Genomic DNA, 24,398 nt, shown 5'->3' on the forward strand with positions numbered 1-24,398 from the left:
AACGAAGAAGACGGAGGAGGAAAATATTTCGGTTGCTAACAAACCTTTTTGACTGAATAAAACATGTCCATTGTCTTTGTGCCAAAGAGGCTGCGAGGAAAGGCGACAATTAACCAAGAAACAATACAGAGGGTAAGACATCAGGAATGGGTTATCACAAAACAGTCTTTTAGCTAATTTGTTTACATACATAAATCATTGGCGCCAGCGTTAGCTGTTAGCCACTAGCTGGTTAGAGTTGAAGCCTTTCCATTAGTGTATTTAGCGGGAATATTTGGTGTTGTACACAGTGGTTTTGTCGTTTTACAAGACGGTTAAAGCCTGCCAAACATCACCCCATTAGCCACTGTTTGTAAGTCAAATAGTTACACCTTGTTTGGTTTGTGCCCACCAGCTGCTGGATGAGAACGACCAGTTAATAAGATGCATCGCCGAATACATGCAGAAAGGCCGAGCAGTGGAGTGTGTGCAGTAAGTCTGTCTATGACGCACTGTGTTTATACATATGTTTTTTTTTTGACGAATTCCTCTATTATGAATCTGCTATGTATTTTCATTTTTCATTTTTCTTCTGTGTGCCTTTCCAACAGATACCAACAGATTCTGCACCGAAACATCGTCTATCTGGCAACTATAGCTGATGCCAGCCCAGACAACATACTACCCCCGTCTTCACATGTACAGACCACACAGTTAAATTTGAACTGCCGTAATGGAATGATACAATTTCTATTTACTAAGTTGCTTATTTCTAATACTTTGTATTTTGTTTTCTTCTCTCCAGTGTACATCTAATGCAACTTCAGTCTCAGTACCAACTGTGAATGGAAATGGAGGGTCGTGACATTTGCAGCTTTTGTCAGTGGAGTTAGGATGTATGGATTGTCAAATAGTATACATTAATGTGGTTGAGAATGGTTCAACGACATTGTTGCAGGATCCCTGGTGTGTCAGCTCAGTGATGCTGTATTTGTGAATACAAAGTCTTTTTTGTTGTTGTATATATTGAGTTTTACATTAAACAAATATTTTCTTTTAAAAGTGTTGTTGGTGCCTTTTTTGAAATCAGTCAGTTCAGGGACCATTGCATAAGTAGGCAGTGGGTCCAATTATTTAAAAAAATGTGTAGCGGGAGCAGAGGACAGTTTTAGAACCTTCACATTTTGTAGGAGGAAAGTGAGACTTTAAACAGAAGAAAAAACTACAAAAGAGACCGTGTCAAATTGCTAGTCATTTTTATTCATTTTTTGCATTGCTGGTACACTTGGAAAGATTCAGTTGCCAGCTCAAGAGAACAATAAGCAACATAAGCCAAGCAAGTCCCCCTTCATATCTTCTATCAGGGCAACATGTTTTTTTTTCCTTCTCTTTTCTTTTTTCTTTTGTAGAAGCCACTAGTAAACCATTTGACACAGCTAACAGTTACAGTCCAAGGTCTGTAATGATGTCTTTAAAAAAGGCTGCAACAGTTAGGAAGAGAACACAGACAAAAAGCAACAAACCCTATATCTTGATTGTGCAAAGCACATTAACTATAAAAAGATATATATTTATATGTATATACAGCAAACTATTCTCTGTAAACATGTTAAGTATGTTAGTTTTCTGAAAACATGGTGTCATTTCATAAATACAGGCAACATTGGCATCCGCAAACATCACAAAAAGATAACATTCTGGGCTTTTTAATTATAGCCCATTGCCATAGAAACCGAAGAAACAAGGGCTCGAAAGCACCCTCGTCGTCACACAATGTTTTAGTGTTTAGCATGGCATATTTGGTAACCTTTATAGATAGATGGTGTAGTTCAACTCTGTAGGAAAAAAACTGTGCTTTTTCACATATTGGGAGGTGGAAAATAATGATTTATGTCATATGCCTAGAAGAATACTAACATACAGTAATGGTATAACATGTAAGAAAATACAAAAATAAGATTAATACTGTCAATAATTGTACAAGAAAAATATTGTATTATTAAACTGAAGAAAAAGTTAGGATTATGGGAGTTAGTGTCAATCTGGAGCAAACAACCGCCAATTAGAGAGCAGGAAAAATGAAAGCGCTTCTGGGTGTGGAGGATGTCCCTGTACGCTCTCATCTAACAGGGCGTGGAACTCCACTGGTTCTCAATAATCTCAGACCGCCTCTTTATCTCGTCAGCACCATTCATCTCCTGAACAACACTTTGGTTGGAAATAATATTCTGCAAGTGCTATCAATACCAACATGGCACATTGTTTACTGCAATAGTTCTAAACTCTGGTCAGTTGTTGAAAAAAGTAGTGTATTTCTCTCAAATTACACCTCTGCAGTGACTTACTATATTTATGCTGAGCCTGCTCAAAGCCTCTTAATAAAAAGAACTAAATATCTATATTTCAACTTCAGTATTTTACAAGCTATGAAACAGTAGATGGTAGCTGTATTCTGAGTCATCTTGTGGAAGATTTGGCAGTTACAGCTATGTAGACACAGTATATTTAATATGGGCAAAAATGAGCATTTCAAGCCCCTCGCCCCCTTTGTAAATCTCCCCCCTCCCTCCTTTTACACACATGTTCACAGCTGCAGAAAGCAAGTTGGTGACGGCCGCACACGTCTCCAGCTCTTATCTGAGGAGACGTCAGCTCAACAGACAGAGAAACGACCACTAGACTTACACTGCTGCGAGCATGACGCATGCACCTTTTTGTAGTTAAAACATGGCAGTTCAAAAAACTTCAAAATACGTCTCTTTTTTTTTCTCCAAATGGGGATGTTTGACATGGAAAAATATAGATACAAAAAATGTTGAGCCAGTGTGTATACTTAATTTGTTTTGCCTCCGAGGGGGGTTTGAAATCTTCCAATTCAGTGGGTGTGTGTGGACTGTAGTGGCTCATTCTAACAGAGCGACAGGCCCCAGACTAGTTCTAGACACTAGACTGTCAGTACTGGTGAAGGTAGGAAGGCCTGTGCTCATGCTTAAGGGGGAAGGATTTAAAGCCCTTGGTCATGGGTTTGTGTTGTTGTTGCTGTTGTTGTTGCTGCTGCTGCTGCTGCTGTTGTTGCTGTTGTGTGAAGGGGAAGCCAGAGGAGATGGCGTTGGAGGGAGAGCAGTCGCTGGCAGTGGACCACACAGGAGACTGCAGCATCTGCATGGAGTCACTCCACTGGGAGGAAGGCGGGAGGTTCATCTGGTACAAGGAAGAGCTGGGATTGGGCATGGTGTTGGTGTGAGTGTGGGTGGAGTGTTGCCATGGCGCTTTGGGAGGCCAGGTTTTAGTCTTGCTGTCCTGTGGAGCACAGTGGACGACAATTAGCCAAGCTGAAATGGTCAGTTACCAATCAAAAGGTTAAAAAACAAATGTTTGATCAATCCCCTAAAATAAAGAGCAGAAAATCGAATCCCAATGCTTGACTATTCCTTAGTGGTGCTGTATAATGTGAAACTCCAAAAAGCACACACTAAGAAAAGGCTGTTTAATCCCTGATAAGATTCTGGAGGTAGCTTACAGTTAGCCTACATTTTCAAAATTGACTGTAAAATCAACTCAATTTCTATTAGAAAAGAAAATGTGCACTAGTGAATGGTTGATTGGCTGTTGATGAATTTACTAACCTGGTTATCATCGCAGATGTGATGGAGTGGTGGTGAGGGCAGGGTGCAGACCTCTGGCTCACCACAGCTGTGTTTTCTGAGAAAAAAGAAATACGACACTCACACACTGTACAGCAGGAGTATTTCTGACTATACGAAGTCAGTATTATCAACAAGTGTGTAGTAAACAAGGGATGAAGAAGTAGCATCTTTTTGCAAGTGGAATATCAACCCAGGAAAGTATTGTTGCAGTTTTAATGTTGCCTTCAACAGTAAAACTGCCTGACAGACAATGACAACACAAATCAAAGCCAGTGGCGGAGTTTGGGCCTTACCTTCGTTGTTTAACCGCCGCTACAAGGTCCGGCCCAGAAAACATGGAGAACAGGCTGTCACCATTGGCTGAAGAGGCCTCGTCACTGGAGCTGGCAGAGTCCCCCTGATTGGCTGACCAGCTGTTGTTTACAGCCTCCCTGAGGACACAACAAGGGGAGGGGTTAGCACTGTTCCCATTGTACCCTCAACAATGTGGTATTTAAGAAAGATATCACAGGTTCAAATCTATCGGATCATGGAAACACCTTGATGACACTCAATTTAAGAAAAATCTGTGTGGGAAATAGTAGACGTTGACGTCTTCTCTTTGTGTTCGGGTGATTTGTAGGGATTAAAAAACATCTGGGAATCTATTATAAGTGGGATACGTGTGGGTGACAAGCCTAAGTCTTTCCATAAACAACAACATTGTTGCACTGAGGTTACAATACTGCAGTTATGTTGGCTGTCTGTTTATGTCTAGGATGAGTCTCAGCAGGATGGTGCCGTCTCACACTTGTGGGCTACATTAAAAGGACAACAGTCACTATTAACGTGGTATTGTTAAAAAAATTAAAACGATTGTAGTGTGTATTAGTCATGTCCAGGCACCTACCCCTCGCTGTAGTACTCTGGGTGGGACCAGGTCCTGTGCTGCTCATCAGGCATTGGCCAGTTGCTGCGTGGGTTGCTGGGGCGACGGATGTGCTGCACCTGCCGTTTCTGCTGCATGGCCTGACTGACGCCAGCAACGTAACGTGCAAACTCGGGGTCAGAGCCCACTGCAAAAAGAGAGGAGAAACATAAACTATGCACCCACTACCAGGGGAAGAGAGGATACACACAAACTATGAGCTGCTGACACCATCAGCTTTTTCCCTGCTGCTCAATCCGCTCTGCCAGACTGTCGACCATAGCAGAAAAATCACAATGGCCGTAAGTCACCTCAGCACAATAGCCCCGCGACAGCAGTCAAAAGGGTCTGCTGCACAGTAAAAGTAGCAACTGACACGGGCTAAATTGAGCGGAAATTGTCAACTTACAGCTACAGTACATGCAGGCAACAGAGCTGCTCATTCTATCCAGCCTACATTGTATTTGTTTCTCAGCTCAGGGTCCAAAGTTGTCTGAAATCTGACTGAATGGTTTTCAATCAGATATCTATCATACTCTATTCTCTGAATAAAGCCCCATTAACCATATATGTTGGAGTCTGCCTTTACATGTGTGATAAACATTTTCCCCTTCCCATTTCACTGAATTGCTTCAATGTAATGATGTTGCCTTGATACTAATCTTTATAAATAGTACCCTGATGTCAACATTAGTGTCACGTGTATAATGAATATTCAACTAATAACTGCAGGGTAGCCATAAAACATGGCTAAGCTGCTTCTCTGAAGTTTTTATTTTTTTTAAATAATGAAAATATGGCGTCAGCAAAGCCCAAGGCCTGCCGCCCCCTCCCACTGCTGACATTACAAACTGACTGAGGAGCATGGGGGGTTGAGACCAACTCTCCTACATGGACATATCTTCATGACAACAGAGGCCACAACTTTATAAAAATGGTGCTGAAACTTTACATATCTCCAAGAAGTAGTACCAGGTCCATCACAGAGGATGATGATTTAGCATAGAACGTTAATGAAATGCCCATCGTTTCTGCTAATGTACAAAGACACTATATCATTTAGCATGTATTCAAGAGAAGAAAAAAAAAAAAACAGTGCCTTAATTACCTTACGACAATGCTTTGATAGCTACAAACCAGCCTTATTGCAAGCTAATAAAATTAACAGAGGTATTTGTGGCAATGGTTTCAATACTGAGCAACAAGCAATTTTACATATAGCACAGGATAGTAGGGTTTTTAATTCTCAGTTTTAAACATTGTTCAAAGAGAAATACCCAGATTTGTAAAATAGCAGCGGATTGTTCAAACCAAATGAAGGTATCTGATCTTATTATATCAGTTATCTATATTTACTGATTTTTACCTTGATTTTGCTGTAATTATTTCTGTATCTTACTGTCGATAGTTAATATAAACAAACATTTTTTTTTTAAACAATGTAGTGCATGAGCTCATCTGTTTTTCAGAAGATTTGCCCACATCCTTTTGAATTGGACAGTTTTAAAAGAAGGCCGACTCCCTGGGTTGTCCTCAACAAACACATTCAGGTGTGAATGTTAATTACGCAACATTCTTATTATTTTGCAGTGAAAAGTCCTTGTAATGAAACTGTCGAAAAATGTATCATAATTTGTTGTGTATAATGCTCACCAGTCCATCTGACTAGCATATAAACAGGGCGTTGGATCTCACCTGCTGGGTCGAAGGGCATGGTATCTCCCAGGACTCCAAACACCCCCTCGCTCTGGTCCCTGTTGGGCCAGGTGTTGTTGCGTGGGCCCTGGGGCTTCTGGCCCAGCATCTCTGACATGACGCTGTCCATGTAGGTGCTGACCAGACCCAGACTGTACAGGTCTGAGCTCAGGTCTGGCAGTCCGGGGGAACCCCACTGGCCTATGGGGCCCAGCGGAGACAGCCCGGCCGGGGGGCCTTGCTGTGGAGGAGGCTGCTGTTGCCCGGAGTTACCTAGCCACTTGCTGGTAACTCTTTGCTGGGGCAGGACCTGTGGTGGGGTCTGCTGAGTAGGAGGAGGCTGCTGCTGACTGATGGGCTGCAGGAGGTGCTGGTAGTACTGCAGGGCCTGTGGGGAAGGCTGCTGAGGTAAGGAAGGAGGCTGCTGCTGCTGCTGCTGCTGCTGCTGCTGCTGCAGCTGTTGTTGCTGTTGCTGTTGTTGTTGTGGAGGAGGCTGTGGTTGCGGTTTCTGTACAGGTTGGGTCTGAGCTGAAGGCTGCAAAGCATTGTGGGAAATGGATTGGGAAGTGGGCGGCGGTCCACTCGGGGGCTTCATCTCAGCGGGGTTTGCAGACGCCACAGAGTTCCTCCTCTTGACCAGTGGTGAGGCCTGCTGGGACTTGCCCATGTTGAATCCTGAGAGAAAGTCGATGACGTCCTGCATCTCCTGGTCGGTGGGCAGGTTCATGCCCTGGTCGTCACACACAGAGCCGTTGGCCAGCTGGCTCAGCTGCCCTGAGTCAGGGCCCACGCAGGACAGGCTGCTCATGTTTAGGATGCTGTGCAGCCTCCTGTCACCATGGCCCAGGTTCTTGGCTTTCTCCTCGGAGCTACTGCTGCTAGTTAGCATGCTGCGAGAGGGGGTGCTAGGGATGGAGTAGCTGCCCCCGCTGTTAGAGCTGCTGGAGGAGACCTTCTTGGTGAACTTGGAAGTCAGCTTAGAGATGGTTTTGGGCAATCCACTGGAGGTCTTAGAGCTAGTGCCAGGAGGAAGGTCCGCCTGGATGACGTAGTCTGGGATCTCTCGCTGCAGCTGGAGCTGAATAGTGGGCAAGGCTTGCTCTCTTTATAAGGGAAGAGAATTACACGCATTGATTAAGTATCATGAGTGTGCTTTGCAAACATACATACATACATACATACATACATACATACATACATACATACATACATACATACATACATACATACATACATACATACATACATACATACATACATACATACATACATACATACATACATACATACATACATGGCTTATGCAGCTCTATCATGAAATCCCTTTCGAAACAGTTCCATGATCAGCATTAACAGTAGCTCTAGCTTTTAAAATCATGCCAAAATCACTTAGCTGGTATTAAAAAAAATATTGTGGTTGGTTCATTTGCTTTTCAAACACTATAAGCAAACTGCGGGGCCCTTATTTTTAAGCGGTCTCGTCTGGTTGTTTGGTCTTCACCAGGCTTTTACACAAGCCCAAAAGTACCGTACTAACCAAACAATTGACCCTAAACTCAACAGCTAGTTTGAACAAAAACTATACAGAAAAAGCTACTTGGTAAAATCACTGGTTAGAAAATGGAGTGGTTATTGGTAACTGTTCAACATTCACTCACTTCCTCTCCTTCCACTTGTTGATGTCAAACACGGCCGTGTAGAGCACGTCCACTAGACCCAGTGTCTTCTCTGGGTCCAAGCTCCTCTGCAGCAAGGACATAGTGGCTGGGTCCTCCTTCAGACACCTGAACATGTACAGACACACACGTCATGACAGGACATGAAAACTCATCACAATGTCTGGCACACAAAAGCCCAGGTGCTCATACTAAAGAGCTGACAATGTCATATTAAAAATTCATAGCACAAAATAACCTTTGCTTTATAGGTTTCATAATGTCAGTTCCTCAGTTAAATAACATTTAAGTATGGTTGATGCAAATGTGTTCACACTATATTACAAAAGGTGCTGAACAGCTGTGTGTACTCTCCAGTGTATCAACTAGTTTCTTCATTCCTCTTCATTGTGCCGTGTCCTTAAAGGCCAGGACACACCAGTCCGACTACCCGAAAATGGAGACTGCCGATTCAGGGAGCTCCAGTCTTCCTGTCGCGGCCGAAAAAGTGCAAAGAACACAACAAACCGACTGTTGCCTTTCCGTACGCTCTGCGCGGGACGTAATGTCTCCATAACAGCAGGCGGCGCTAATCTGTATTGTGGCCCGAAAAAATACGGAAGCCGGAAATGATGGGACGGCTCTCTAGACCATAAACATAGATAGAAATACGTATTTATATTTATGGACCATAAAGAGCACCATTTTTAGCAAAGAGTGTCGAGCATGGTGTCGAGCAGTCAACAAGGGTTGATGCATGTGAGTACTCGCTGAACGAAACAAACAAACACATTAAAACGATGGCTAACTGTTGTTAGCTGTTTGTGCTACCCGCCTCACTTCCGGGCTTCACTGATTCGCTAGCCCTCCACAAATCAAATTGCTCAAACTGAAAGACTGCTCGCCGCCGATTCAATCGGCTCAAAAGAAGCCCGACGACATCAACTACGACCGATTTCACGGCACACACCAAACAGATTCGTGTCTCCGTCCCCTCGAAACTCTACGACGGCGATTATCGGGCCGGTGTGTCCTGGCCTTAAGATTGGGACAGTTTCACATCCTTCTTTGAGTGTACACTGAGAGCGTGACAACATGCCATTTTGTTCTCGTTCTCTAATGTGTGTTCTCCCTTATCTCCCATTAGTGACTGTGTACTTTAGTTTGACATACAGTATCTCACAAAAGTGAGTACACCCCTCACATTTCTTCAAATATTTAATTATATCTTTCCATGGGACAACACTGAAGAAATGACACTTTGATACAATGTAAAGGAGTCAGTGTACAGCTTATATAACAGTGTAAATTTACTGTCCCCTCAAAATAACTCGACACACAGCCATTAATGTCTAAACTGCCGGTTACAAAAGTGAGTACACCCCTTAGAAAAAATGTCCAAATTGGGCCCAAAGTGTCAATATTTTGTGTGGCCACCATTATTTTCCAGCACTACCTTAACCCTCTTGGGCATGGAGTTCACCAGAGCTTCACAGGTTGCCACTGGAACCCTCTTCCACCCATTCATGACGACATCAAGGAGCTGGTGGATACTGGAGACCTTGCACTTCTCCATCTCCCGTTTGAGGATGCCCCAAAGATGCTCAATAGGGTTTAGGTCTGGGGACATGCTTGGCCAGTCCATAACCTTTACCCTCAGCTTCTGTAGCAAGGCAGTGGTCGTCTTGGAGGTGTGTTTGGGGTCTTTATCATGTTGCAGTACTGCCCTGTGGCCCAGTTTACGGAGGGAGGGGATCATGTTCTGCTTCAGTATGTCACATTACATGTTAAGATTCAATGAACTGTAGATCCCCAGTGCTGACAGCACTCATGCAGCCCCAGACCATGACACTCCAACCACCATGCTTGACTCTAGGCAAGACACACTTGTCTTTGTACTCCTCACCTGGTTGCTGCTCCACACTCTTAACACCATCTGAACCAAATAAATGTATTTTGGTCTCATCAGACCACAGGACATGGTTGCAGTGATCCATGTCCTTAGTCTGCTTGTCTTCAGCAAACTTTTTGTGGGGTTTCTTGTGCATCATCTTTAGAATAGGTTTCCTTCTGGGACGACAGCCATGCAGACCAGTATGATGCAGAGTGCGGCGTATGGTCTGAGCATTGACAGGCTGACCTCCCACCCCTTCAAGCTCTTCAGCAATGCTGGCAGCACTCATACGTCATTTTTCCAAAGCCAACCTCTCGGTATGACACTGAAAACGTGCACTCAACCTTCTTAAACTGGGCCGCAGGGCAGTACTGCAACATGATAACGACCCCAAACACATCTCCAAGACGACCAGTGGCTTGCTAAAGAAGCTGAGAGTAAAGGTTATGGACTGGCCAAGCATGTCTCCAGACCTAAACCCTATTGAGCATCTTTGGGGCTTCTTAAAACGAGAGATGGAGGAGCACAAGGTCTCTAATATCCACCAGCTCCGTGATGTTGTCATGAATGGGTGGAAGAGGGTTCCAGTGACAACCTGTGAAGCTCTGGTGAACTCCATGCCCAAGAGGGTTAAGGTAGTGCTGGAAAATAATGGTGGCCACACAAAATATTGACACTTTGGGCCCAATTTGGACATTTTCACTCAGGGGTGTACTCACTTTTGTTGCCTTCAGTTTAGACATTAATGGCTGTGTGTCGATTTATTTTGAGGCGACAATAAATTTACACAGTTATATAAGCTGTACACTGACTACTTTACATTGTATCAAAGTGTCATTTCTTCAGTGTTGTCCCATGGAAAGATATAATGAAATATTTGAAGAAATGTGAGGGGTGTACTCACTTTTGTGAGATACTGTATGTTCATATGTTCAGCTACACTAACATTCCGTCATGTGACTAAAACCACATGATCAACTAGCATAGCACATGACAGCACGGGGATAGAAATCCAATTCTTGTTTAAACGTTTCACATTTCTCTTGAAACATTCCAAATTGTTGCATTTTCTGAGTTAAACGATCCGATTGGAGGATTAATTGAGCAGCGAAATTAGACTTGGGGGGGAAAAAAAAAGTTGGATCCATTTCATTAACAGCACATTTTCCTGATGTACTAACCATGTAGAGGGGACCTGGACCACCACCTTGGAACCTTCAAGTGTGATCTGGGGAGCGTAGGCCTCCTTATTCTCAATTTGAGCTGTATCAACAACCACCTGTTGGGACACAGAAACACAATAGTGTCAGCATCACCTGACAGAAAAGATTTATTCGCAGCCATTTATTCATTTCCTTGTAAATTCTGCTTGAGCATACTGTGTGTTGACTGATTTACACATACAGAAACTTAAAAACTAAACAGTCTAGTTATACGCTCCACAGTATGTAAACCAGTGGGATTTAGCACTTCTAACAGCAACAAAAAAAGTAGAGGAAGCTGAAAACATTCAATTCAGCCAGTGACAACAAACAGACCGGCCTTCCTGCTAGTCAAATTTATTTGCGCGTTCTTTGAAAGTGGCGTTGGCTTCCTCGAGTCAAGGCAGCCTGGGAGCAACAAAGAGGGAGGGATGGTGGGAGGAGTCTATTTCCTGGATTGCAGGAAATTACTCTATTGTTATTAAAAAAGCAGGTGTATCCTCTGAAAACCCGGGCTGCCCCGTTTGAGAGAGAGAGAGAAAGGGAGAGACGTGTACACAAAAACAGTCCGTCAGCCTTGTCGAACACACACAACGAGGTCACTGGGGGCAGGAAGAAGGAGGAACGGAAGCAAAATAGACCAGCTTGACTTTCTCTACACTCTAAAATTAAAAGGGGGCTGCTGGTAAATAATGTTGCCAGGAATGACGGATTTTGACTGAGTGTAAAAGATGGCAAATAGGAAGAAACACTGTACATGGTGAGGTATGAATAGTGCATTACAGGGAGTATGTATATATGCAAGGGATGCAAAGTGTGTGGAAGATACCGTGTGTGAATGTGTGTTTCCATGTGTGATCTATTTCAGGTTGGAGTGTTCATAGGCTCAGATAAGAAGCTAATGCAAAAGCGTTAATCCATCATCCAGGGATTGTTTTACAGTTAGCATGGGGCTAGTCTCGCAAAGCCAGACCAAACTACAGCAAGTAGTAGGGTCTGGAAGCACTCTGTTTAGAGCCGTCTATTCGGATGGGGAAACCGGGGAAACTGGGCTAGCCTGTTTGTATTTGTTTAAACCAATCACAATCATCTAGGGCGGGGCTAACCCCGGGAAGCAGCAGCGGTGTCCTGCAAAATAGTGCCGGGGGGGGACTTATTTTGATGGAACGTCTTTACGTCCAGAGACTGTCAGAGAAATGGCTAAACCCGCAAACGCCACACAAAAACTATTAAAGACAAAAGGAATATACATAGTGTGTTGCTTTCTAACCAGCATGTCAAGACACCATACACTTTAGCCCCCGAGGAGCTCACGGGATAACTTAACCGGAGTTAACTAGCCACCCACGTAGTGTTATCTCTGGTAACATTATCATCGGCGGTTGAGAGGACGGCTACGGCGGTCGAGTAGAATTTTTAGCATTCGAGAACTTATGTCACCACCTCCTATCGCTGTAGTCAGAGCCGTAGTCCGTCTGTTTACAGGCAGAACAGGGTTTTGACGTTGTGAGCGCTACACCAACTGCAGCAAGTAGCCGTAAGAGTTGCTAGGTGATAGTGGAAGCCGTTGGAATCTTTCCCCGTCGCTAAAACACCGCTGCATAGTCCCTAATTCACCAAAGAAAGGGAACGGCGGATCTTAATCTAGCTGGTTATAAGGTCCGGTGCTCAATTCAAACCCCCACGCTTCATTTTCCAGAGTTTATGAGGGTATTTCTGCCCGGGGGTAGTTGTACAATGAAGTTGGACAGCTAGGCTAAGCTAGGATGCATCCCGGACCGCCGCCGCCAATATTATTATCCCGAAGTATCGCCACACTTTATATCTGTCTACAGTAATGTGACTTCTCACACCCTGTGTGTGTGTGTGTGTGTGTGTGTGTGTGTGTGTGTGTGTGTGTGTGTGTGTGAGAGAGAGAGAGAGCGCTGCACATAAGCACACGGGTTGACTGAGCGAATTGTTTCCGAATTTGAGGGGGATCACAATAGGGGAAAGCCAGCAACCGGGGGCTGCGTAGCTTTTCGACGCAAGCGAATAGACGCTGGCGGAAGTGGTCATGCCAGACTAGCATGGGGCTGGCAGCCAGGGCTGGATGGGAACACTCCCTCGGCTTGACACACAGAATACGGACGACCACACAGAGGAAATAAACAGTTGAGCATAAACACACTGGTGTAACTCTGAGGAGAGCCCGGCCTCTGACCCTCCCTCCCTCTGACTCTTCTTTTCAACAGGGGGGGATCGGGGGGGGGGGGGGGGGGGGTGTTTACAGACAGACCAGCCCATCCTTCACACAGATGCTGCAGGAATGTTGCGTTCCTTTTGTCTCTCTCTCTATCTGGTGTTTGTTTACACTTCTCAAACCGCCCCAAAGCAAAGCGGACAAGATCTCCTCATCTCCATTACAAATCTGACAAACAATGGGGGCGCAAGATGCCAAACCCTCAAGGTAAAGGATTCAGTCAGTGTCTTAAGCAGAAGAAGTGTCAAGTTACAGTTACAGGCCCGTTCACGTCAACACACCGGCTTCTCTACACACTGCATCAATTATGGATGGTACAAAATACTGAATGGAGGATCCAATAGAGAACTCTGTACTGAAGGGTCCGCTACGAAAACAAAGAGAAAAAGTGTCCTGAATGTCTAGTGTAATTCTGTTGCATTCTGGTGGAACATTTAATTAAAAATAAAAAAACATGTTTTGCTAACTAATTTTTTACAAATACCCCTTTATACAAAAAAAATAGTCTTAATACTATTCAATAGTCTTTCACCTTCCCTTTGCAAACCTTACTATTGGTTTAAAAAGCAGGGGATTGGAATTCTGGTTTATATCACTATCAGGCTCACTAGTAGTTCAATTCATATCAAGCAACTATGAGGATGTTGCACTCCGTATTAAATAAATACATGTCTATGAGAACAGGCTACAAATTGGAGCATCCCAAGTTTACAGGTCTTGATTAACAAGCCCTCTACGTGTCAAACTGACAAACTCTTCGGTATAATCAAGAAATGCAGCTGTACTGTAATGATCCTGGTCTTTAACATTCCTACTCACCAGCCCAGCCTGGGCAAACAGCAGCTGGACAGCTGTCTTGCAGGCTCCTCTCCAGCTGGATGGACAGACCTGGTTGAGGACCTCGGTGACGGGGGAGTCGTCCCTGGGTGTCACCCCGTTCTGGCCCAGCGCCTCCTTAATGAGCTGCAGCATTGTGTGCTGAGGAGACAAAGCACAGCCGGGCCATCAGCAAAACAGTCCACCATCACAGTCTGCTGATGTTACTAAACCCATTATCTTGAAACATAGTGATAATCTTTCGAAACTACTTATCCGGAAAAAAGGTGGTGACTTTTGAGTGTCACATAGAACACATACACAAGAGACTTTAAGTAACTTTTTCTTGTCAATCAACAGTAGTAGTATCAGGCTCGCTAGTCGAGTCAGGGGGGCGTACCATTTTAAGTTTGAGGTTATCAGCCGCTGACTCGTTGAAGGAAACTCCTTTGAGGAAATGTGAGCCGATCTGTACAGGGATGGTGGGCAGCTCACACTGGATGGGCTGGGAGGTGGTGTGCATCCTGCCCGCCTGCTGGGCCTCCGCATCACTGCAGCAGCTCTGCACACACACACACACACCATCATATACAGTAAACTTAAGTGCAAAATGGACAGTAATAAAATAATAATTGTTGGTCTTATGACATAAAAAACAAAAACAACGGTTAACGTGTTCCATAGAAAGAATATGTCACATTTATTCTTTAGCTGTATTGCCTTATTATGATTGTAGATTTTCACTTTTTTGTCTGACTTTTTGAGGGTGAACCCACCTGTAAGGCTGCCTCCACAGCTTTGGGGTTAAGATGAAAGCCGGCTTTCAGTGCGTACTCACTATGGCCCAGGCTCTCTAATGCTGCTTTGTAAGCCTGGAGAGACAGAAAAAAAAGACCGGTCATCAGTACAACATGGTTTTAATTACATACATTACTGCAAGACAGCTGTTAGCTTGAGATATTACACTTCCCTGGAACTGCAATTTCATAAATAAGCCATTTTGTTCAACAATAATCATTCAATCAAAATGACTGTACTTTTACCCAGATGTCCATTTCAATATATGGTCGGTATTTCTCTAAATCTGCAAGCTAATGGAGTAACAGTGAGTGTGGTCTTTGGGCTGATACTGTACCTGTAGAGCGTGGTCAATCTTCATGTTGAGATCTTTGAGCTGGTGCTCAGGGATGGTGGTGTTGTTGGAGCAGAAGAGATGCTGAACCTGGATGCCTGCCAGGCAGCCGTCACGGCCCCTCTCTCTCAGCCTGGCCATGGCCTGAGGGCACAGAGAGCATGGGGTCAGAGTGACAGTAGAAACATATCCTCTACTACAGCACAACCTCAGAGTAAAGGGTGAGGCACATGAGAATAAGTGGATTCTAATGCAGAATTAAATGCCAAGGATTTAAAAAGTGATACATAAAATACACAACCTAAATAAGAAGGTGTGAGAGATTGACAGGCAAGTTGAATTGGAATACTGCTAAAATACTGAAATAATAGAGGTCTCGACAAAATAAAAGTTAAGCACCACAAAATACAACTTTTTAGAGGATAAAAAGCCTTTTCTTTCTGCCTAAATACTCCCACCAGCACATTCAGCCAGGGTTTATGCAGGCCTAGTTCCCCTCAGGGCTCACACTCTGCATGCCAGGGCTTAACCGATCAATCAACCCACTATTCTATTCTCTGCCTCACTTTATACAACGCAGCACGCTCAAAACAGGTCAGTGAGACTGATTAGCCTGGGGGGATTAGTTCTTACAAAACTACCTTCCATTACATGGCTTAGGGTTTAGAGGGGTACGGGGCATAGCATATGCAGGTTCACTAGAGAAACTTGAGCCCTCCCCAAAAAAAGAAAAGAAAAGAAGAGGTAATAGGAAATTGAGACTGGGAACTTCTCAGGAATGTGTTACCTCACACAGACAGACAGACTTACAAAAAAAAAAACATATTTCCAAGGCCCAGACCAGGAAGTATAGTCCTAGGGGCGCGCACTGTGGCTGCATACCTGAGCGGCACCCTTCCATGAGCGGGAGGCTTCCTCCAGCTCGGTGAGAGGCCCCAGGTCGGAGCTCTGGGAGCGGGCGTTGGCGCAGCGCTCCTGGGCCTGGGCCAGGGCTTCTGCCAGACAGGACTGAGCCACGGGCTGGACCTTCTGCAACGCCTGGGAGAGGAACTGGAAATGGACCTGCATCACCGTAAGGAAGCACCGACCCAGCACCTAGGAAAAGACATGACAAAGAGATTACAGTTACCATCTCGTCATCATCATCATCATTCTTAAAATGCCGACGTACCGAAAGTCAGGATGTTTTGACACGCCAAACGACATGGATTCCTTCCTGCAGGCTAGGAAACTTAACATGTATGGCCGCATGCCTCAGTGATTTGTTAACACTGTTGCTACTCTTGCAACAAAAACAATTTTTTTCTAAGAAGAAGAGGACCTCAAAACTTTATTCCTAGCTCTGATATATTGTACATTTTCAGGCCCATTCAACCAAACCACTTATGAATTTTCAAATGTGCCCCGAGCTTGTTTTTTCGCTTCCCTTTCCACACCTTAAGATTAGACAACATTAGGCCTGACAGGAAAAGTGTAGCTTTTACGGTATATGCTTAGATCTGTAATGTGTAATAAAAATAATATCATAGACCATATACTATAGAACATAACTCATTTTTACCATTCACTTAACTTATTTTCAAGGTGCGACATGTGGTTTAAGCACATTTCCTTTGGAATGAGGTGCACTATATACTTAATAGAAATACAAAGTACATTTAAAAAAAAATGTCTTGCTACCATATGAAATAAGCTACACCAGCAGGTTGTCTCTGGGTAGCTCCTTAAACGATTATAAAATGAATCATTAAAAACAAACTAAAGAAAGAGGATGACGACAAGGTTTGGAAACAATATAAACCTTCAATGCAAACACACAGACCAAAATGTAATCATCCCCTCAGAGAAATGTTGTCCTCCTCCTTTGTTCCCTAGTGTTTTCTACAGAAAAACACCATAATAGGAAAGCTACTTTTGAACTACAAATCACAGAGCCCAGGCCTTGTCACAAAGCATAAATCAGAGTTACTTCTATCTTTCAAAATAAAACACTTTCAGCTAACTAAACATGTGCTTGCCTTGCTATTGCATTTGTGATTTATTGTGCGATGTGAATTGGTATCAATGATCTAAAAGTAGAGTACAATGTATATTTGTATTTGCAAGAAAGGGACGGAACATATTGGATTGAATGTATATGTCAGTGTATGTGTCAGAGAGAGGGAAGGTTTGTCTATTTATACTGGAAAAATGCAGCCAGGACAGCAACACGTAATGCTATACATCTATCTACATCCGTTTACTAATGCTCAGGTCGCTCCTTTTAAACTTTTATTTTAATGGTAGCATCCAAGAGGAAAGGGGAAAGTACAAGAGAAACACAATCTTTGCCAAGGAGATCATGGTTCTAAATGGTTCGCTCATCGTTGCCTCTGTCACACGTGAATATCTCAGGGTGTCATATTGTACATCCGTCCACACCTACAGAGTTGAATGACCGAGTGGTGTGTGTGTGTGTGTGTGTGTGTGTGTGTGTGTGTGTGTGTGTGTGTGTGTGTGTGTGTGTGTGTGTGTGTGTGTGTGTGTGTGTGTGTGTGTGTGTGTGTGTGTGTGTGTGTGTGTGTGTGTGTGTGTGTGTGTGTGTGTGTGTGTGTGTGTGTGTGTGTGTGTGTGTGTGTGTTTTGGTGAGAGAATAGTCCAGGCTTAGAGGCCGTTTGTTGTACAGCTCGCCAAAATAAGAGAAACAGGACACCACAGGGTCCACCACGGTCACAGGGTTTTCTTTTTCAGGTACCTGCTGAAAATATCTGGAGGGGAAGTTGTAAAGACTGAAATATGCTGCTGCTGCGTTCTGATGGCAGACAGGAACAACAGGGCACAGCTACTTTCATTCTTCAACACCACACACTTCATGGAAGAAAGTTACCAAAACAATAACTGGCCCAACTTCATAACGGAATGTGACTGGAAATGTATTGTTCCCACTGGGCCGTGACTTTGCAACTTTAGCTAGCATACTTAATCATTTTCATGACCAATTGGATTTGGCTGGGGACCAATGTTAGAGGTCATTCCCCCTCTTTCTCTCTCGTCATTTCCTTTCAACCGTCTACCGTTCACTGTAGATTTGTTGTTTTTGTGGTCTGCTTTACTAAGTCTTTGTTGAGATTTTATTTAATTTATATACGTGCAAATAAGTATTCAGAGGAGTCCCAAAATACTAATTTAAAATAGGAGATGTTATACAAGAGGGAATAACACTCTCAATTCATACAATTGTCAGCCTCGAAGTGGTCCATTTTGATATGCTGTATTGTTGTTGTATATTGGCTCTCTGACGACAGGTCCCAAAACACAGAACGTTTTTTCTAATTTGAAAAATCAAAAGGGAAATGAGAAGATGGGGAAAAAGAGTGATTCTGAGTCAGCATCCTGTCAAGTGATGGGTAACAAGGTCGTACTGCCATATTTTTTTTATAAATTCCGTATAATACAACTAAATTGAGAAAGTGTGTTGAATTTGAAATAAAGCAAAACTAACAGTCTACAGCCATACTAGCAGCTCTGTATGTCGGCACTAAAAACAAAGTACACCAATGGCAATAGTGTAGCCCCCATTTAGTCATAAATTCAGTCAAGTTATTCAACTCAGAACAACAAATGTCACTCATGGTGGCATTCCGAGGAAAAGGGTTTCTAAAGTCAATAGGAATTAATCCTACCACAGATGTCTGCACAAAATTCCATGGCGATCACTCAAAAAGTTGTCAAAGTATGTAGCAAAGTGATGGAGCAAGCAACATTGCTTTCCCTAAAGGAAGAACTAATAAACACAGCAGCTGTAAAAGCCTGTGTCCTTAAAACTCAGAGCCATGTATAAAATAGATATACTGCCTATCCCTCCTCCCATTCCGAAGCACACTATCTGGGAGGCTTGATAAACACAGGCACAGATCCAGTGTGCACCAAATACGAAATTCCTGCTCTCGCTGTTGACATTGAGCAACTAATCAGAACTCGGTCCATCAATGGAGATTTAGTGCAGACGCAAAAGTATGCAAATAATAGATAACAGAGGACACACATAGCCAGATAATGAAGCAATAAATAAAGCCAGACAATTGCAAACCGATATGACCCCGCAGTGTTTCCCCTAAAGAACACCACAAAATAGCATCAACACAACCTGGCTATGAGATCAAATGCAACTCTCAAAGTGTTACAAAGTCGTCTACAATAGCCAAAAGAGGGAGAAAAAAAAATGAGGCCCCATGTCTAAAGCACAAGATAATGGATAACACATGTGATTGTATGTGTGTGTCTGTGTGTGTGTGCGTGTGCAGTATCCCAAACAGTCGTGGAAAATATGAGACATAAGAGTGCAGCAGAGCCAAGACGACGTTCGGCCCCTCTCAAGCCCAAACAAAGGGAAATTGTGAATCCATCAACATTTATACGGTGTACTTTCTTAGAACACCTGCACTAGAAATGCACCCAATCTAGGAAAGTGTTGTTGTTAAGATCCATCTCTAGACCTCTTCTAGGGAAAGGCAGCGTGAGGCTTTTATAATAACCAGATGGTCATGTCATGGTGCACCGCTGCCTGCTCTGTGAAAAAACACAAACACACCTTGGTGGTGTGGTGGTTAATGTCTGGGTATTTTTTAAACAATCATTTTCGTGGAAACAGGAAGGTCGCAAGTGTTTCTCTTGATCCCTGAGTTTCTTAGAAATGGTCGCCGACATATGTTGTTGGTAGTGTACGATTATTACTTGGGCACTCTAAAGTCATTCTAAATATGATCTCATCAGCCGAATAACAAAATGGAAATGGAAATTAAATCTTAGTTTGGTTAAAGTGGTGCTTTTCTTTAAATGCTCTTATACCAACCGATATCAGATGGAGCCCTGTGGATCTTCCATGTACTACACACAAATGATGTTTCTCACCAAAACAGTGTGTGTGTTTGTGTAGTTGAGGTGTACAAAATGTGTTGAAAGCATTTCCTTCCGTGTCAAACATTTCCCAAAGCCTATTCTTTTAGTCTTTTGATTTAGAAAGCAATCTTTATGTGCGTTTGGGGCACATTTTCTGCATTTCCTGGCAGGTTACACCCACCTACTACCTATTGGCAAAATAGGATGAAACGATTGGCAGGATTGTGTGTCACAATGCTATCATGGGCGTGCACTACACAAGCAAAACAGGGGTCCACTCATAAAAACATTGCTCCAAAGGAGACCTAATTTAGACCTACTCCAACTTACATACACTGCTATATCTTTGTACTTTTGTGCTAATTTTTTCTTTATGTTATACTGGCTGGCTGCAATATAAATATTAATGAGGTTGGCTCAGCAGCAGAAAGGAAGACATGTTGAAATCCAATTTATTATGTTGCACACATTGTCCTTGTCTGGCATTTTAACTATGTTGAAAGCATAATAAGGCTCTTCTTACAAGGGTGGGTTATGTTTTTCCTCACTGATTCTGTGTCATTTCACAATACAGCCACTGAAAATGACTCAATAAATATCACTGCAATTGGATGAAACCCTTGTCAATTTGAAACACATTCCATCAACAAATAGACAAAGATGGTAAGCTGGTTTTGCAGTGCGCTTCTGCAGTGCATCAGGGCTCTGAAAGCTTATGCAGTTGTCTAACTGGAGCAGTCATGAAGCCATGAAGGTTCTCTCTGCTCATGGAGACCTCGCATGCTGCCTCTGGGCATCTGTGGTTTAAACTCACAAGCTCGGCAAACGGCCTCTACACAAGCCGTGACATTTTCATGCATTTTTGGAAGTGAAGTCACCCTAAGCAGAAAGGGAGCACAGCTCTGATTTGGGGGGAAAAAAAGAGAAGAAAAATGGTTTGTTTTGCACACTGCACTGACCTGAACTTTTGGGGCTCTTTCTAAAATGAAGAAGGGGGTGCAAAAGGAAGAAAGAAAGAGGAGAAGGAGACATGAGCTAGGGAAGAGAGGGGGGGGGGGGTCCTTCACATACCACAACTCCCCAAACTCAGAAATACATTTGCTTCTTTTTGAAGACCTCATAATACGGCCAGCTGCCAAACTGCATTCCTCCACTCACGCAGACAAAGGAAAATCCCTTTTACAGTCACAAATACATCTCGCAACGTAAGCGACAGGCTGATGGAGCAGCAATTATCGCAAGCTAGGTCTAAACAAGTTTCATTTGTGTGTACTCTGAACTTTCCTCTACCGAACTAGAACATAGTAGCAAGTGCAGACATTTACTAAGAAGCAACGGGCCACTGATGACTCATCATACAGCCTGTTGCACATTCACATGAGACTGGCACATTTGACTTCACCCAAAACCACATAATATTATTGTGCACACGCAGGGTTTTCTTTCAGAGGTTAACACAGCTAACACACTAAAATAAGGCCATTGTAAAAGTCAAGTATTAATGCGTATCCTTCTGTGCTTTAACAAATGTACCCTTTATGCCCTGGGCTAGACAGCAGGTTAGTGCCAAACCATGCGGTCTAAACTTTCACAGACTTGGGCTTCCTCTAATATTCATCTGTGCGTATCCAAGACCGCAGAGAGTCAGATTTACTGACTGCGGTGCAAAAGTGTTTCCTGTTTTGGGCTCAGCCACATCCACTGAGGTCCAGCAAGCCTCTCCAGTGTTGTGGCCGCAGTCATGTACCAGCCCCTCGCTGCTACATGCTAAAGGATTACGCAAACACTGATAAACCCCGATCATATATGGAATCATTCTGCTTATATTGTCTTCTTTTTTTCTAGATTCTGAAATGCATTCCAAACTCTGCCTAATACTTGATCAGTATACTAGAGAAATGAGGGGAGTACAACTGGGGAGTCTAATCGCAAGCAAACAACACATTCCAGGTGAGATGGTGATTATTGATTATTGATTTGTTTTCTTCTTTTTATGTATAGGGCCCTGTAGTATTCTGTATCCTGACAAGATGTTGTCAGTCTTGAACGGATATCGATTATTTGTTGTTGTCTTCACTTCATTATGCAAAACATTTGTGTCTGTTTTGAAACGCTTCTTCTTTTAAATGTTGTGCATACAGAATCAAACTCCTATTAACTCCTGAATTAAAAATATGGTTATACTCAAATTCAATGAACTGTAAGTAATGTATTTTCTGCTACAGGGACATCTTCTACTAATCTGAGGCATTGTGGGTGTGTGGATGGCCACACAAGGAATTCCCCAGGCTCACAACTGTGTATTAAATGGTAGATAAATAAGCAGATGGAGTCATCATGAGGGATGCCTGGGGTGTGGCGTACAGCTGAAAATACAGATCCTTGATGCTGATGATGGCAGCACATGAGAGACCAGCACAATTACAGCTAAATTGCTAATTGGAATCACTCTCATAAACACCGCTCCATCACATTTATCAATCCAAGATTATTTGTTGTCCTGCACCTGCAAAGTCTCTTCATTTCTCAATCATTGTGTCCAGATGTTTTGCAGGTGCCCATGTTTAGCCTGAGATTTGTAGTGTACCCATGTGGGTTCATGTTGTCAGAGTTAACATGCATTATACATCCAGGCTTTATGAAGTGCGTGACCTCCTCCTGAGTGACCTGGGTTTATAGTGGCTCTGACACAGTCCACATTTAGTAGGAAAGAGGGAGCAGATGTTTCTAAAACCACATTAGGATGACTACACTGTTATCATTGCTAGTTACTTTGACTTGTCTCAGCCATAAGGAATGGGGACTTCTACAGATTAAAGCTAGCATTGCAACTTGCCCATGTACAGAGCCCAATATGTTATTTAACACTGGATGTTATTTCAGTGCACACAGTACAAACAGGTTGCAGTCAGATCATGAGGAGATATTCACTGATTTTGACAAGAAGCGGCTGTGGCTCAGTTGGTAGAGCGGGTCGGCTGATGATCAAAGGGTTGGAGGTTCGATCCCCGCCCTGCCACCTGTGTCATGGTTGTTGTGTCCTTGGGCAAGACACTTCACCCACCTTGCCTCGTGTGAATGTCGATAGTTAGCCTGCTATCGGTGTATGAATGTGTGTGTGAATGGTAACGTGGGAAAGGAAAACAGGTCTCCCTTGTAAAAGAGTCTTCGGTCTCAATGGGATTTACCTGTATAAATAAAGGTTTAAAAAAAAAAAAAAAAAAGAAGCATTCTCCAGAATCGCTGACTCCACCTTTAACAGGTTGTGAATGAATGGGTCAGACACAGGTGTAGGTGTGTGAGTGTATTCCTCTGAGTTTCAGGAAAGGCTACAACTCTCTTAATGAATCACTGGGACAAAAACAACAGTGTAAAAAAAGAAAGGATGAATCTCGCATCATAGCTGAGCTTTTTGGTTATTTAGTGCATCAGTCTCCAAATCTTCTAAATTAGTTAGTAATAAAAAGTCAGTGACAATGTTGTTTTCCATATCACACACATGCAGTGCATTGGGAAACTGGTGTGGTATTCAGAGTGACAAAAGATGACTTTTCCTTCTCACATCCCCAGTGTTTTCCACACCTCACCCTCAGACCCTGACACCAGCTTAACACTGGGCGTGGGAATCCCATTTGTGCCAGGAAACACTGATTCATGGAGCCAACCTTCTGACAGGGGGCAGCTAAGCATCTTAGCACCACTGCTACAACACCAGTCATGAGTAATCTAATATCATAAAGTATGTGGTTTAACTATAGCACCTCAGGTTGTAAGCTTTACTCATTATTTCTAGGAGAGCAAACAGTACATTTTCAATAATTTATTTTGCTTGGTAGCTGACATGGGACTTGAGTCATTTTCTTAAGTCAACACAGCGTGATATAGTGGAGTGGATACAGGTATTCCACAGGTGGTAAGTGAGATGGTGTGAGATGGTGTGAGGACCTACCTCCACATCCTGCAGGCTGAAGTCATTCTGGTCTTTGAAGTTGGCGGCCCCAGCGCTCAGCTCCATCAGCATCTTGGCGATCTCAGGCTTTATTGCTGCAGTCAGCCTGCTGGCCGCCTCCATGACGTGTTCCTGCACGTCCTTCAGTTGCATAGCTGCTTTGGAATAGTGAGAGTTCCTGAACACGCTGCTGAACAGGTCAGTGAGGAACGCGCTGGCCCGGCAGAACACGTTGAGGGCATCCAGGTATTTGGAGATGCCTTGCTGGATGTCGGCCACCGCGGTGGTGGTGCCAGAAGGAGGCGGGTGGCAGCTGGCGGGCATCATGGGAGAAGAGGCTGAGCATGAAGAGGCCAGGGGAGGCGCTCAGGGTCCGGCTCAGCTCAGGCATCTGGTACTGCT

At 43.5% G+C, this 24,398-nt stretch overlaps 2 protein-coding genes across 2 annotated transcripts; one reads left to right on the top strand and one right to left on the bottom strand.

The window, feature by feature from the left end:
• The first annotated feature begins 2 nt into the window (after nt 1-2).
• ss18l2 (ss18, like 2) lies at nt 3-939 on the top strand. Its single transcript, XM_080033365.1, has 4 exons — nt 3-132; nt 395-471; nt 591-678; nt 785-939. The coding sequence occupies exons 1-4, from the start codon at nt 64-66 to the stop codon at nt 842-844; spliced, it is 294 nt and encodes a 97-aa protein (XP_079889491.1). The 5' UTR covers nt 3-63; the 3' UTR covers nt 845-939.
• Nucleotides 940-1,238: 299 nt separating this feature from the next.
• On the bottom strand, nt 1,239-24,387 carry garre1 (granule associated Rac and RHOG effector 1; the record flags this gene model as incomplete). The annotated part of the gene is given in 14 exon segments (XM_080030921.1): nt 1,239-3,279; nt 3,606-3,681; nt 3,920-4,057; nt 4,516-4,681; nt 6,229-7,331; nt 7,887-8,012; nt 10,959-11,056; nt 14,041-14,199; nt 14,438-14,599; nt 14,814-14,909; nt 15,173-15,313; nt 16,052-16,264; nt 23,997-24,356; nt 24,358-24,387. Coding segments are annotated over 14 exon segments (3,216 nt in total). The 3' UTR covers nt 1,239-2,931.
• Nucleotides 24,388-24,398: the final 11 nt, after the last annotated feature.

This window comes from Ammodytes marinus, assembly GCF_949987685.1.
Source record: "Ammodytes marinus genome assembly, chromosome: 1".
Classification (NCBI taxonomy): domain Eukaryota; kingdom Metazoa; phylum Chordata; class Actinopteri; order Uranoscopiformes; family Ammodytidae; genus Ammodytes; species Ammodytes marinus.